Here is a 14,991-nt window from a genome sequence, read left to right on the forward strand (position 1 = left end):
GAATATATATATATATATATATATATATATATATAAACAGCTGATAGTTTCCTTTCCAACAAGTAGAACAGGTTATTTTTCTGGAAGAAAGCCTATCTTTTCCTAATAAAGCAACCGATAGTTTGTCTACCAGCTGGTAGACAAACTGGAAAAGCCTGTCCAGAAAAGACAGGTGGTTTATGTGCATATGCACACTAAAGCAAAAGACTTGCAGGTAAAACAGTGTTTGGACCGACCCGGGCTTAAACAACGCTTAGTGAGGAAGAGGTCATTACATTATCTGAAACAAAAAATCAAATTACAGTTTCTAAATACACTCACCCACTTAAAAACATATTCCAGAGAACCTCTTTCTAATGGTGAAGTAAGGTGGTGGCAGCATCATGTTGTGGGGTTGTTTTGCTGCAGCAGGAACTGGTGAATTTAACAAAAAAGATCATCATGTGGAAAAACTGAAGCAATATAAAAAAACACATGGCTATAAGCTAAAGATGCAACCAAATTAATTACAAAGTGGCTTAACGATGGAGTGGCCTTCGCAAAGTTTTCATCTCAGTGCAAAACAAATTCATAACACAGTTGAAAAGGTTTTGTTAGTATTTTCAGACTAAATACTAAATACCTGACTCAGGTACACTAGTTTCTAACTACTTTGAGAAGCTTAAATCCAAAATGTGGCTGAAATGACAGAGTTCCAAAGACAGTTCTACCAAATGCTAAGGAAATTATTCTGACATTTTACAAACATATTATTTTAGTGATCCCAATTTTCCTAATCCAGGAAAACTTTTAGTCAGATTCAATCTCAGATAGCAAGGAAAATGTTTATATTTCTGTAAAATGTGCGTAAACACGTGGTCTCAAGCAAAGTTTTTATGCTTTTCCTGCGTCGTCCAAAGAACTTCCTCCCATTGTGAAGCATTCCAGCCACACCTTCATAACCAGTTTGGTTGACCAGACAACCAAACTGGTTGACCAGACAACCAAACTGGTTATGAAGAATGGCGTTAGTTTGTTTGCAGAAATGGTAGAAACATTTACTGTTCGTACTTTAATTATTCATTACATTTTACATCAATTTATTCGTTCTATTTGTAACTAAAGTCATATTGACTTTATTCACAGTCTTTTAATTTTTTTCTTATCAATGTGTCATTCAGAAGGAAATCAACACGGTTTTGCAAATGTCTTTGCATTTGTGTTTCGGGAAACTTAATTTTTAATTTAAGAAAGAATGTGTTAAATTAATTCATTTCAGTTATTTTAACTTTGATCATAGAAGCAGAGACTTTAAAAAGTTGACATATGAGCAATTTGTGCGAAGGCCACTCCATCGTTAAGCCACTTTGTAATTAATTTGGTTGCATCTTTAGCTTATAGCCATGTGTTTTTTTATATTGCTTCAGTTTTTCCACATGATTACTGTAATGTTTACTCAAAATCTTTAATTATTTTTAGCAACTGACTAAACATGACATTACTTAACTGGACAAGGTTGTTGTGTAATATTTAAATTACTGTGATGATCTGAGATAAAAAGGGGAAACATCTGCTGGCTTTTCTAGATGTCACACATACCAGACACACTCCTTTCTGTTCTCAGTCTTTCTACTACAGTTCAGTGTTTGGAAGGAAACTACAGTATTTTAAATATTGTGTGGAATAAAATAACTTTTTAAATATAGGTGTTATTAGTGCAGTAATTAGTTAGCAGTAAAGAAATGCTCATAGACAGATTTAGCTTCTAATCGAGGGGATTTTATTTGCACTATTTTCTGTTTTAATCAAAATTTCACTCAGAAGGAAATCAACTCAGTTTTTGTTTTCTGAGAATGTGTTTGCATTTACATTTTGGGAAAGTAGAAACTATTAATTGTTCTGCATTCTGTGAATTTACAGCCTGTTTGAAAACAATCAATTTGTCATATTTATGTCTTGTTTGTTTTACAAAATCACTTTTGTGAAATGGATTTACATTAGCAGTGCACGTCAATATGTTGTGTAGGATGGGTGAGACATTTTTAATATTGTTGATATTAAATATGTATAAATAATTGTACATTTAACCATGACAATGTGAAGTTTAAGTGTAATTTTATGTGGGAATGAACTAGGAGCATATTTGGTTCTTGAGTGTGAGAGGAACAGGAAATCATAAGATTTCTTCCTTTTCGAACAAATTATGGAAAATTTCATGTCAATGGGCATTATTATTATTCTATTGTGTTTTTACTTTTTGTCTGAAATAAATAAAATGAATACAACCTGAACACAGCATTACTGACATAAACCTGGTGGTGGCAGCATCATGCTACGGCCGTGCTTTTCTTCACTCGGGATAGTGAGTTCAGTGAGGTGAAGCTCAAACCTTGAATAAAACATGTTAGAACATCTAAAATTATTTATTCCAGCATACCCAACGTTTCATAGTTTATCTGTAAAAGTTGTGAAAATCATGCACCATTTTGCTTTCTTCTCAAATTGTTGCTACTTTGTTGCCAGCGAAATACATTGAAATTCGTGGCAAAGTTCATCAAGTTAGTTTACTTTTGTGAAGCACTGTAATTCCAGACCTTATCAAATTCCTCCTTTTATGCGTTATAATGATAAAAAAAAACAGTGAGAAAACAGTCAGCTGCGGCAGACGTGTGTAAATAGTTTCTATTTTGAGCAAATATCCAGCTATTTCTGTACCAGTTTAATCAGCACACTACACCTGGACAGGTTAAATAAACATGGTTTTATAGTTTCATATAAAGTTTTGATGTGCAAATTGTAAAAACTGGTCGATTTTAAAAATATTTTATATAAATAAGTCACTTTAAAACTTTTACACATTTAGAAACCGGTATTTTGTGAGCCTCTCAGCCCCACCCTCATGTATTTTCCCCTCTGAACTCCCACCTGCGGCTCAGCTGCTCTTCTGCAGTTTTTCTCACTTCAAAACCCCGGCTGACAGTCTGGCTGTCATTTTGTCCACGCTTCTTTCTGTCCTGCTCTTTGTGTGCATCGTCTGCTGGAACCCGGGCCGGACCGGACCGACTGGACGCAACCCGCAGTTTCAGGTATGAACTTTATTGAACTGAGCAGCATGTTTGACTCAGCAGTGCGTTCAGTTTTTTTGGGATTAGGAGGGTTTAAGTCGGCCATTGAAGTGGTCAGAATGGGTGAGCAAAAGGCTGAGCTGGCTTTGAACCAGAATCAAACTGTTTGATTATTGAATGGACACTAAATGTAGGCGAGCCACAGTTTATTCATTAGATATCTTGTCCTTTTTATTATTCACCTTTTCTGAGAATTACAACAAATTGAATGATAGCTTTATGATTCTTTTTTTCTCTCTGTATCATTTACATTACGTTGTTTTTTAGGACTGGAAAAGGAACGACATCGGTGAAAATGTTCAAGCTGTTACCAGAGCTGGTGCTCCTGCTGGGGTGAGGAAACAGGCCACACACTGACACAGGGGACACAAAGTTAAACAATCATGATCTATCTATGGCGCATATTTAGAATTATTGTTGTTATGAAATACATTTTTTGATAATGGCATGTATTTACACACACTGCATAAAAAGTGATTCTGTCAGACTGTGGACTTTGTAATGGCTTCTCCAAAACACTGCCTTGTTGTCCTTGAGCCACTTTGTAGCTAATCTGACTGAATCTTTTGTCCATTTCATTTGTTCATTATTTGACCTGTGTGCCAAAGGCTTCATTTCCAATCTGATTGTTTGAGATGTTGCTACTTTTCATGTCACGCTCTGGTATCTTGCAGTCTTCTTTCTTTTTCTCCTAATATAACATCCGATTACTAGAATAATAGTTAGTCACAGCCATAATGCCAGTAATGATGATGCTGGATGTCTTAATCTCAGTGTTTCCACATCCTTGCAGTTTTCTGGAAGTTTGTTCCAGATTTGTGGTGCATAAACACTGAATGCTGCTTCTCCATGTTTTGTTCTGGATGCAGAGCAGAACCAGAAGACCTGAGAGGTCTGGAAAGTTGATACAACAACATCAGATCTTTAATGTATTGTGTTGCTAAGCCGTTCAGTGATTTATAAACTAACAACAGTATTTTATGATTTATTCTCTGAGCTACAGGGAGCCAGTATAGGAACCTTAAAACTGGTTTTATGTGCTCTATCTTCTTGGTTTTAGTCAGAACACGAGCAGCAGCGTTCTGGATCACTTGCAGCTGGACGGTTAATTTTTTACGAAAGATAAATGCATGAATGAGTTTCTCTAGATCTTTCTGAAACATAAGTCCTCTAATCCTGGAAATGTTCTTCAGGTGATAGAAGGCTGATTTTGTAACCATCTTTATGTGTTTCTGAAGGTTCAGATCTGAGATCGTCACAACACAGACGTGATCTCTAGTTTCCAGCTGTAATATCTGAAGCTGTGTGTTGACTCTGGATTGCTCCTTTTGTGTTCCAAACATAATGACTTCAGTTTTGTTTCCGTTCAGCTGGAGACAGTTTTGGCACATCCAGACATTTATCTTTTCCAAGCATCCCTCACCTGGTGACATCATAATGCCACTTATTTGCTACGTGCCTGGACAGCATAATGAACCGGTTTCACCTTGTTTTTAGAGTCGTCGGGTTTAGTTTTGGAGCAATCCAGAGACCCGACTATGACGACACTCCAAACCCTGAGTTCTTGAACCCTTCCTGGATGGCCAGCATCCCTGATGACCAGCCGCTGTCTGCTGTCACGATGCCAGGAACACACAACACCATGTCTCTGTACGGCGGCGTCTACGCAGAGTGTCAGACCTGGAACCTGACCTCCCAGCTCCGAGCCGGTGTCCGTTATCTAGATGTCCGTGTGCGTCACGTCAACGGGAATCTCACCATCCACCACGGAGTCTCCTACCAGTGGGCTCACTTTGGACATGTGCTAGAGGGCGTGTTTGACTTCCTGCACGAATACCCAAGTGAGACGGTGTTGATGCGAGTGAAAGAGGAGTTCAGTGAGACGAATAACATCTACGGCGCTGTGGTCGACTTCATCCATCACTACGGCCATTGGGACCTGCTGTGGCACAGCCGCCTGGTGCCGACCATGGCTGAGGCCCGAGGGAAGCTCATCATCCTGCAGGATTTTACCGGCCCAGATCTGGGAATGCGCTACGGTTCCCTGGATATAGCTGATGCCTGGAAGGTATGAGGAGTTAATGTTTTGTTTCTGTTTTTGTCTAGACGTTTGTCTCCATATCCACTGGAATGGGCATGATATTTTGCTGGTTTTAAACCAATAAAAAAAATCGGGATTTTGTCACTTCAATAATTATTGACTGCCGTATAGAGCGTACCTCACTATAAGCTGCACCCACAAAGTAAAAAAAAAAAAAAAACTGGAAAGGTAAGCCGTACCAGGCTATAAGCTGCTGGTATTTCCACAGATTTATTAAGGAGGCAGCCCTTTGCTACCTCCTTAATAAGGGGGTATGAGTTTGAAGAAAAATCCACAGAAAAGCCACACCGGGCTATAAGCCGAATGGTTCAAAACGCAGGGGAAAAGTAGCGGCTTATAGTCCGAAAAATACGGTAGTTTCTTATTGGCCAATGAGATTAATGCTCTAAATCCAACAAGAATCAGATCAGCATTGCTGTGAAACTAAAAAAGGAGAGGAGTTAGGGTTTATTTTTTTTTTTTTTTTTTTTATCAAAAATGTAAATTTAGGTTCATGGTAGCCTAATAAATTTGCTCTCATTGTAGTTTTAAGTATTTCTGGTGATGTACGTTTGCTGCTGCCTGCAGGTTCCCTCTCTGCTGAATTTGGAGGAGAAGTGGCAGAGTGTCTACAAACACCTGGAGGCCGCACCGTCAGGAAATATGGCTCAGATTTTTCTGACCTACTCCAGTGGAGCTGGTGTGTTCGCTCACCCCAGAGCTGTGGCAAAGGGAATCAACCCACAGCTGTACGAGTACCTGCAGGCCAAGACCGACCAGAACCAGCGCCTGGGAATCATATGCATGGACTTCCCAGCTGCTCCTATCATCCAAACCATCATTAATTTCCAACTGAGAGAGGTCGTGAAAACCAACAAAACAGATGTGAAACATCCAATTTCTTATTTCAGGTATATGGTCAAGCATTTTGCAGCTAATAACTGACCAATACTGTTGTTGTAACTCAGACGTTTGCAAAAAATTCAGTAGATTTCTAACAACAGCAGCCCAGAGAAATATATAAACTTTCAAACTAAACCTGTTTTCTACTCACTTGCCACTTGCCTGGTTACATTAAGAAAATGACAGGTAAATAAATAAATACTTTCTTTAGCTTTTGGGTGGGAAAAAACAGTAAATTTTATCTTGAATTTGAACACAAGGCCTCACACAAATAAATGAAATAAAGCTACTTCTGGTTTCATCTCCTGTTATGATCCGTTTTTCCAGTCTTATCGAGTTCCTCTGCTGTTTAGAAAAATTGGAAAAATACCTCATCTAATAAACCTTGATGATTTTCTGAGTAGAATATAATATATCGCTTTATTTGTATTTCAGCGAGTAACAGTAAAAGTTGGACAAAATAAAATAGAAACATTGAATAGCTATGTCAAAAAAGAACAAAAAAACAAAGAATTACTCAGTAGTGAATAGGAAAAGCACAAAAATATTTAAAAGGAATAAATTGAAGGAGCTTAAATTGTGCAAAAAGTCAATATCTAGTAATTCTGTGTCTTGCAAAATTATTTTTTGTGCATTCTGTCAGATCAGAATCACAAACTTTAAGATATTTCATTAGGAATTTATATAACATACACCAACACAAACAAGTATAATTTTAAGCAGCGACACACTGTTTTTAAAATCTATACGTCCATCGTCTACACCTGGACAGGTGTCCATTCCAAACAGCACAACACAGAGAGACACACTGATGTTCAGCTAACCTAACAGTCATGTTTTGGGACTGTGGGAGGAAGCTGGAATACCCAGAGAGAACGCATGCATGCACAAAGACAAGATGCAAACTTCATGCAGAAAGACCTCAGGCCGGGAATCGAACCGAGGACGTTCTTGCTGCACGGCAACAGCACCACCAGCTGTGCAAAAGTGCAGCTCTGGTTTTTAAAATATTTCAACAAATAAAAATCTGGTAAGTTTAGAATGTATTTCTACCCCTGTTAACTCTGAAACCCGTAAATAAATTTCAGTGCAACCAACCACCACTAGAGGGCGCCAAGTTAGTAAGAAGACTCTACATGTGTTTAATCTCCTTTGGAAAAGAGTCAAGAAAAAAAAGCAAAGTTTATTTTCCACTTTAACATAACTCATCTTTTAGTTCTTCATAATTTTCTAAAAATAAAGTTCATGCAACAGCCGTCTGTCTTGTTTTAGTATCCAGCTGCTCTTCAGAAAGATATCAGACCACAGGAAATTGCACTTTGTGGGTTTGCAGCTGATTTTGAATTAAATTGCTTGTAGACTTGCTGAAATACAGGCTAGCCTCTCCGTTTTCTAAAAAGTCAGATTTGCAAGAAAAAGAGAGTCCTCCGTAGGAGTGGCTGAGTCATATTTTTTGGATGCTAATTTGTTTGCATCAGATGAGACTTTCTGATTTTATCATTATTTCCTCTTTGAAGCAGAGGCTGTTGCAAAATAGTGGTTGAAATTTTTCAACCAAGTGACTTCACATCCTGTTTAAAACAGCAAACGGTGTCACTTGTCAATGTGTTAAGACCAACCCATGTAGAAGTCTTAACCTCGAAGAAGAAAGAAGATTTAAAGGTTTTCTTTTTGCGGTAAAACTCCCTCCGTTGAGTCAAATCCAACTTCTAACGATGGACTACAGACCTCAAAGTGCCGGACTGATTGCAGCAACTGGTAAGCCATTTGTCTGCTACTTCATATTATAATTTAAATAAAAGTTTCTAATCTCTCTGCTTCTTTGCTGTTGTAGTTGTGATGAACATGATTTGGTGGATGGTGATGATCGCAGCCATTGGACTGGGTGGGTGAACTTTTCTACTTACACTTCTAGTTCTGAGCAGATAAAGGTGTAACGTTTGCAGCTGCTGTGCAGGTGCCATTCACATGCATCACTGTCCGGTGCAACCCAACATTCCCATTTACCTGGTGGTGCTGGGAGTGAGCAGCCTCCTGTCTCTGGCTTTCACCTACTGCACCAGCGGCTACCAAGATGGAGCCTGTCACGTCCTGAGCTTGGCCTGCATGACCGTCCTGCACATCTTCAGCTTCGCCTGGTTGATAGCAGGTGAGGGGAATGTTTACCTCTTTGCATTAAGGTGCTTTCTGATATTAAGTGCTAAAAATGCTTGAGTGCCGTTGTATTAGTATTACTTTGTGATATTTAGCAATAATTCACTTGGAGTACAATGGAAAATTAAGATTAAAACTGCAGCTATTTTTTATTTGTTTGTTTTGTTTAAAAAATAATACAGTAAGACATAATTTCAGTCAAGTTTCTTGCTTAATAGGATTTCAGATTCTGAGTTTTATTTGTAAAGTTTTATAATTCCCAAAATATTTTTAAGTCTGTGTCTCTTCAGATTTACTGACAAAAGCAAATGTAATAAGTCCAGATTCTGCAGAATTCATGTTTGCCTGCAGAGATTATTCTTGCAAAAATGCATATTTTTTTAATTTAGTTTCAGAAATCTGAAATTGGAAAATTTGTAAAGCAAGTGCATTTCTCTAGTTCTAACCGCTCAGCTGATTAAAATCTCACACGTTATCTTCTTGTGCGTTCTTCCTCTAGGTTCCTCGTGGGTTTATGCAGTTTACCCTCCAAACTACACTGAGAAAGGTCCATACTGCCACAAGACAACCTACCAGTTCGCCTTTGTTGTGACGACGCTGCTGTGGGTTGCCATGGGCCTGGTGTTGGCCTGTGGCTGCTGCATGGCTCTGCTCACCTGCTGCACCACCGTATTTGCAGGACGCCACTTGGTGCCAGACCGCAAAAGCTTCTATGGTGCAACCAGTTTTCAAGAGCCAGCCACCGGGGATGTGTGAATTAAATCAGGGTTCTGGTCTTAAAATGATTGAGGAGGTTATTCTTGCACTGCCGGTAGTGTAGATTTCTGTCTTTTTGCTGACAGTTTCTTGCTTTTTTTCTTGACATTATTAAAGCTTGTACACTAGATAGAAAAATGTTTGGTAGCTGTGGTCAGAAATTCCACCCTACATGTCTTATTCCTGCTTGTTTCTAAAAAAAAAAAGTGTTTTTGCAATAAATTAATTTGTGTTTTACAGCTTAATCCCTCAATCTCAACTCAGTATCTGTTGTTCTCTGCAGGCTGTGGTACAACTCATCAGATATCAAATCTTCTTCACATTACAGCTTCACACCTACAAAAACTCAACATTTTTAAAGTCAATATATGATGAGACACCAGATATTTGAAATGCAAAATGTTAAAAAAAAAAAATCAGTTATTCTGCTGAGGTTTACCGGATTACAAACTGGTGACTTTTTGCAACATTCTTTTTCATTGTTTTCTTATCTCTAATCTGGCCCAGTTTAACACAGCTATAGTGTTCGACCCATATGACTCTGCAGTACTTGATCATCATTGTAATTTTTTTGTTTGTTTTTTTTGTTTTATGTGTTTGAAATCTTTGTATACCTTACTGTCCTTGACATTATTCTTTGATGCACTTAAAGTTTTGATTTTATAATCTTTTCAGGTGGTGTAAAAATGTTCTTTAATACTGCTAGCATTGTGTGCAAGCGTAACAGACATGGAAAATATCACTATAAGCATGACTATAAATGGGAAGGTTGAATGCTGAGAGTGATTATTAATCGCATTTATAAGAATGAATTTGATTGAGTTGCCCTTACAATTTTGACAAAAAAATAAGTACTTTTATAGTTTTCATGTGACGTCACACTTCTGGAAACTTTGTAGCTGAAAGCCATCTTGGTAGCCAGTTGCTATGAAGTTGCTATGACAACAATAAACAATCCACAAGCTTAGAACTAGCTTTCGCCTCATTCCTATCTAACTTATAAATAACATAGGTTAGTTACACCTAATACTCAATTACAAATTGTTAGTTCTCTACCTCCTCTGTGTAATACTAAGATAAGATAAATAGAGATATTTATTGTGCTACTTACTGCCAAACTAGAGAAAATAGCTTAGCTAATGTAGCGTTTCTCTGCCTACCAAGATGGCACGGATCACTTCCGGTTCGATGAATTGGGAACTAAGTTTTGGAGTAATACACAACTTAATTACTTTCCAGGTTTGAACGACAATGAAAATCTGTCCATCCAGGTTTCTTTAAAGTTAAAAAAACGTGAACATTTTTAACAAATAGGATAATATTAAAACTATTGGAGAAATAGATACTTCACTGTCCGTTTTAAATAACATTCATTATTATGATAATAATTTATCTGCATAGGTTTGATTTACATTTGTTATAAATTATAATAGACAAACAACTCTACAAAACTAACCAAGTCCAATAAATTAATGAGTTTTGTCATAAATTTTAATGAGAGAATTATTATTAGCATTATTATTAAGTTTTCTTGATTTTTGTACATATTTTCCAATTATTTAAGTAAATAAGTACCTGTAGTACCTCCTCCAGTCTGATAGATGGCGCACTGCCACCTGCTTTTACGTCACAACCGGCGCATGTTTGTAGCCGAGTACTCATGGCTGAAGCTAACAGAGTTTAGCTTATTGGTTAGTTAGTGTGGTCTGTGTTGGATCCGAGGGCCGGGTGAAGCTCTGAGGGACCGGTATCGGTGAGGTTTCTGGCGGCCCTGGTTCCCAGTTCGGTGTTGGACCAACATGTTTAGCTGCGGCCGCTTCGCCCTTCAGGTTCTGCTCAGGCAGCCCGCTGTCAGGAGCTTCTCGTTGACTCCTGCTCAGGTCAGTGCCGCAGTGGGTTTGAAAACATGCAGTGTAACCTTTTAACTCACCGCTAAACCAATTAGGTTTGGATAGTTTTATTAATGCCTAACCTTCATCAATCCATGAGCCACACTTTTATTATCGGACTTTGACTTTTTTTTTTCTAATTCTGCTTTAACGTTTTAAATTTACCTGACAAATCTCAGATAAATTGGCGAAAACCACCAGAAATACATTTGGTCACAACAAAACAACCCTGTTATTGTTATTTTGATATGAGATTATGAAATTGTTGACAACGGAAAATGAGATTATGAAAATGTAGATATCTTCAAAAATGCAGTTTTAAAACTAATTTTTACGTAATAAAACTGTCCTGAAAGATAATGACAAGCATGAAGTCTTATTTTTTTTTTACTATTTAAACGAATGAGATTATGCAAGATTTATCTCGACACAGTGAGATTATGAAATTGTTAATACAGTAAGAATTGAGTTTAATTTCAAAATAATTAAACTTTCATGAAATGATGGACTGGAGTTTTTCTTATCTCAAGAAAATGAAAATATTGTGAGAATGAAGCTTGACATTTTGAGAGTTTTCATTATTTCAATGTACTGATGTAAACAAATAGTCTCTAGTTAGTTAAATTAAAATAAACTGCCACGCCTGGCTTCTGACTGAAAAAATTCTCAGTTTTGGGATGGAGAATCTGTCCGAACTCTGGACCTCGTTTGATTCTCATATCTCAGTTCTTATGTTGTCGATTATATTATGTTTTTTATGTTTTCTCAATGTAAAGCACTTTGAACTGCCTTGTTACAGATTAACTTTATTAACTGGTTTTGACTCCATGCTGTCTTTAAATTCTGGATATTTGTGCCTGTTTGTGACATTTTAATGCATTTTCTTCATGTGAAGACAGCTGAAATCATTTAAAAAATGTCCACAGCACACGGTTATAGTGGAGCGATGGTGGGAGGTCCCTTTGTCCAAAGAGGGCAGTCCGCCGAGGCTTTACTCCCGAAGACACAGAGTCTACAAGCTAGTCGAGGACACCAAACATGCTCCCAAGGAGAAGATGGAGCTCATTCTCACCCAAACTGTAGAAAGTGAGTGTCTGCCACCCCCAACGTTGATGCTAAATTACTTTTAAAAAGTCAAATATTATCTTAAAACCTTCTCCTTTGGTTTAAAATAACAGAACTTGGTGGCAGAGGCGATACCGTGTTTGTGAAGAAGTCCATCGGGCGAAACAAGCTGCTGGCTCAAGGCCTCGCCGTTTATCCATCACCGGAGAATAAACAGATTTTTGCTGAGGAGCTGAGAGTGCGTACTAAATGTAATAATTTATTTTACAATTTAAATGGTAAAATATACCTATTCATTGTCATTTCATTTATTTAAACACAGCTTCTGCGTGAGGGACAACCAGAGCAGAGATTACAAACCAGAACAGGACTAATGGTGAGTTTATTTGGCACTAAAGATTCATTTACTCAGAATTGCTCCGATGTCTGACTGAAAACACTGGGATGTAAAACTTTTACTGAACGTTTTCCAACTTCTTTTTATTTACAGACAGTTGAGCTCCTTAAGCGAACCAAGCTAAAAATCATCAAAACGCTGTCTGATGACTTTCAGCTCACTAAAGAAGTCATCTGCAGACAGTTTGAAAATAAGGTTTGTCTACTTTTATTTTGTGTGCACCACTATTCACTGTTGTTGGCAACACTGGTAAAGAAATTTTACAATAAATCAAGCTATAACTGAAGCTGCTAATCTTTAATTAATAATCAATATGATGCCCCCTTCTTTGTTCAACCACCTTTTGCCAAGAGGACAACAGTCAGTCCTCCTCTATTTCTCCAGATTTTCTACAGGATGTAGGTCTGGGGACTGAAATAGCCAAGAAAAAGGTTTAAAATTTTCCATGTTGATTTGATAATGATGACCCAATGGGGTCTTAATTGGTTTTTTAATTGTTTTTTATCTGAAACAACTGATTGCAATATCAGTGTGGAAAGTTGTGTGCATGAAAAGCAGGGGCACTTCTTCAAGGTGGTCAAATGTAATATTGGTATACAAAATGAAAATGCAAGGCACTTGACATATATTAACCTGTTAAAATATGGCATTCAAACAGCTTTTTGCAGGCATGATTTTTGCACACAATTATACAGCCGTGACTATTGCAATTTGATATTTTGTGCCGGCCTAGTAACAGTTCTTTCATGGGTTGTTGGACTGAATAACTGTGTACAAAATAACTTGAGTGAGAATATAAGCAGCTGATTTGTTCTTGTTTCTGTCACACCTCTTCAGCTGGGAATTGTTGTTCCGCCTCGTGCGTTGAGTCTGCCGTTTGAGCCAATAAAGGAACTGGGAGAGTACTGGTGTGATATTACAGTGAGTTTCTCTCCCTCTTATTTTCTGTTCTTTTTACAGTAACTTCTGGACAGTTATCTTTTTTTTTTCTTTGCTTTAAAATACACCAACAATGTGCTTACTTTGCCTTTGAATTAGGAATACAGGTATTTAACTGACTTACGATTACTTGTCGATTAATAGGTTATTAGATTAAAATTTGTTTCAATCGATTAACTAACAAACTCCACCCTAAACCTTCTTTTAGTGTTGTAGTTTGGCCGCCGTCCAGCAGAGAGCGCCGCTAGTCATCTTTAAGCGGAGCCCTTGAAACGGAAACAAAGATGGCGGCGGGGCCGTACTAGAGCTGGAAAGGGAAACGATCCAAATAGTCCGGTGTGGGATAGAAGATGCACTTTATGCGGTTCAGTTTTGAAATATACCCGACATAAACTCCTTGCGTTTCTGCTTAATGGCGCTTTTTCAGCCGAGCTGCAGTATTTCACATATTTTATTTGTTTCAGCTACTAAGTGGTTCTTGGTTTGTTATATTTTGTAATATTTAACTTGGGTTTAATAATGCGAAAAAAACAATTTTTTGTTTATTCAGTCGGTATCTAATGCAGTTGTTACAAAATAATATTAAAATGTAGCCCTTTATACTTTGGAAATACGTTTTTTTTTTTTTTTTAAAGAAAATGACCGCATATTAATTAATCGTTAGTCGACCAATGAGATAAGGCAAGTTTAGATGAAATTATTATTAATCTATAATTTACGTCTCTATGCGGAACGTCTTTTAGGTTAATGGGATGGACACAGTTCGCATTCCTATCTCCCTGTTGCCGTACGAAGATCAGTCCGCGGTCCACAAGAAGCAGCTGAAGACGCAACGGAAGCTGCTGGCGGCCGAACGAGACTCGCAGGCTGACGCCGAGGAGGACGACGCCATTTTAACGGCCGTTTCTGATGAGCAGGAAGCGGAAGACGGTAAAGACTCAACAACCGTCCAAACCCAGCAGGGATCAACATCACCACCGACTGGAAACTCTGATAAAAAGTAAAGGACTCCTAAATATTTAAGAAATATCAAGCTGATGGTTTTTATGTTTTTATGTCGCTAAACAAAAATGCAACATGTCGGAATAAATCTTGATCTCACTTTGGAATCAGTAAATTTGTTCTTCATTGTGGAAAATAAAAGCTTACCGTTTACTAGGGTGAGAATTTTCCTTAAAAGATGATGTTTCATTTTGAGTTTTTAATTGATTTCTGGGTTTTAATGATGTATTTGAGCTAATATATTATTCCAGTGTGGATTAATTATACAAAATCCATCTTGATTAATGGTTAACTGGAGCATTTACTCTCTAAAAAGGCCATTTGCTGAAAGAATATCATTCTCAGAACACCAAATAAGCCAAAAAGGTACAAAAAAATAAATGCATCTTGCATTTAAGATAGGAAAAACAGTCTGTAAATATGTTCTACCAAAAAAATCCTCAAGTGGTGATTTAACCTTCACCTTGTTGAAATGCTTTTAAAATCTTTTAAGCACCTTTTCCTATCCATTTATTTATTGGTTATTCCAAAAATAAACATATTAGTTCTACACAGTATTGATAAATCAAGCAGAAAGGGCTTTTCACATTGATACTAGTATTTTCTTTAGCTACAAATCGAACATACAAGAATTATTTTGGCAAAAAATGTAATGAATGTTTTGTACAGCACATATACCTAACCTGTTCAAGGAAGCATAAT

General features: G+C 37.4%; 2 protein-coding genes across 2 annotated transcripts; both read left to right on the forward strand.

Moving 5' to 3' along the window:
- The first annotated feature begins 2,807 nt into the window (after positions 1-2,807).
- LOC106958711 (1-phosphatidylinositol phosphodiesterase-like) lies at positions 2,808-6,393 on the forward strand. Its single transcript, XM_015050761.1, has 4 exons — positions 2,808-3,065; positions 3,372-3,437; positions 4,602-5,172; positions 5,773-6,393. Exons 2-4 carry the CDS (start codon positions 3,400-3,402, stop codon positions 6,127-6,129), a joined length of 966 nt encoding a protein of 321 aa, XP_014906247.1. The 5' UTR covers positions 2,808-3,065; positions 3,372-3,399; the 3' UTR covers positions 6,130-6,393.
- Positions 6,394-10,602: 4,209 nt separating this feature from the next.
- mrpl9 (mitochondrial ribosomal protein L9) lies at positions 10,603-14,442 on the forward strand. Its single transcript, XM_015050784.1, has 7 exons — positions 10,603-10,877; positions 11,813-11,972; positions 12,065-12,189; positions 12,274-12,327; positions 12,442-12,543; positions 13,186-13,269; positions 14,031-14,442. Exons 1-7 carry the CDS (start codon positions 10,797-10,799, stop codon positions 14,289-14,291), a joined length of 867 nt encoding a protein of 288 aa, XP_014906270.1. The 5' UTR covers positions 10,603-10,796; the 3' UTR covers positions 14,292-14,442.
- The last annotated feature ends 549 nt before the right edge of the window (positions 14,443-14,991 follow it).

The sequence above is a fragment of the Poecilia latipinna genome, unplaced genomic scaffold, assembly GCF_001443285.1.
Source record: "Poecilia latipinna isolate Pla-1442-1.1 unplaced genomic scaffold, P_latipinna-1.0 Scaffold49, whole genome shotgun sequence".
Taxonomy (NCBI): domain Eukaryota; kingdom Metazoa; phylum Chordata; class Actinopteri; order Cyprinodontiformes; family Poeciliidae; genus Poecilia; species Poecilia latipinna.

Bases quoted from the DNA above. Each gene is read 5' to 3' on its own strand.
- LOC106958711 (XM_015050761.1), top strand. From the start codon at position 3,400: ATGTTCAAGCTGTTACCAGAGCTGGTGCTCCTGCTGGG. The intron at 3,438-4,601 runs GTGAGGAAACAG...CCTTGTTTTTAG, and splicing joins GAGCTGGTGCTCCTGCTGGG to AGTCGTCGGGTTTAGTTTTG. The intron at 5,173-5,772 runs GTATGAGGAGTT...TGCTGCCTGCAG, and splicing joins ATATAGCTGATGCCTGGAAG to GTTCCCTCTCTGCTGAATTT.
- mrpl9 (XM_015050784.1), top strand. From the start codon at position 10,797: ATGTTTAGCTGCGGCCGCTTCGCCCTTCAGGTTCTGCTCAGGCAGCCC. The intron at 12,190-12,273 runs GTGCGTACTAAA...ATTTAAACACAG, and splicing joins TTTTTGCTGAGGAGCTGAGA to CTTCTGCGTGAGGGACAACC. The intron at 12,544-13,185 runs GTTTGTCTACTT...ACACCTCTTCAG, and splicing joins GCAGACAGTTTGAAAATAAG to CTGGGAATTGTTGTTCCGCC.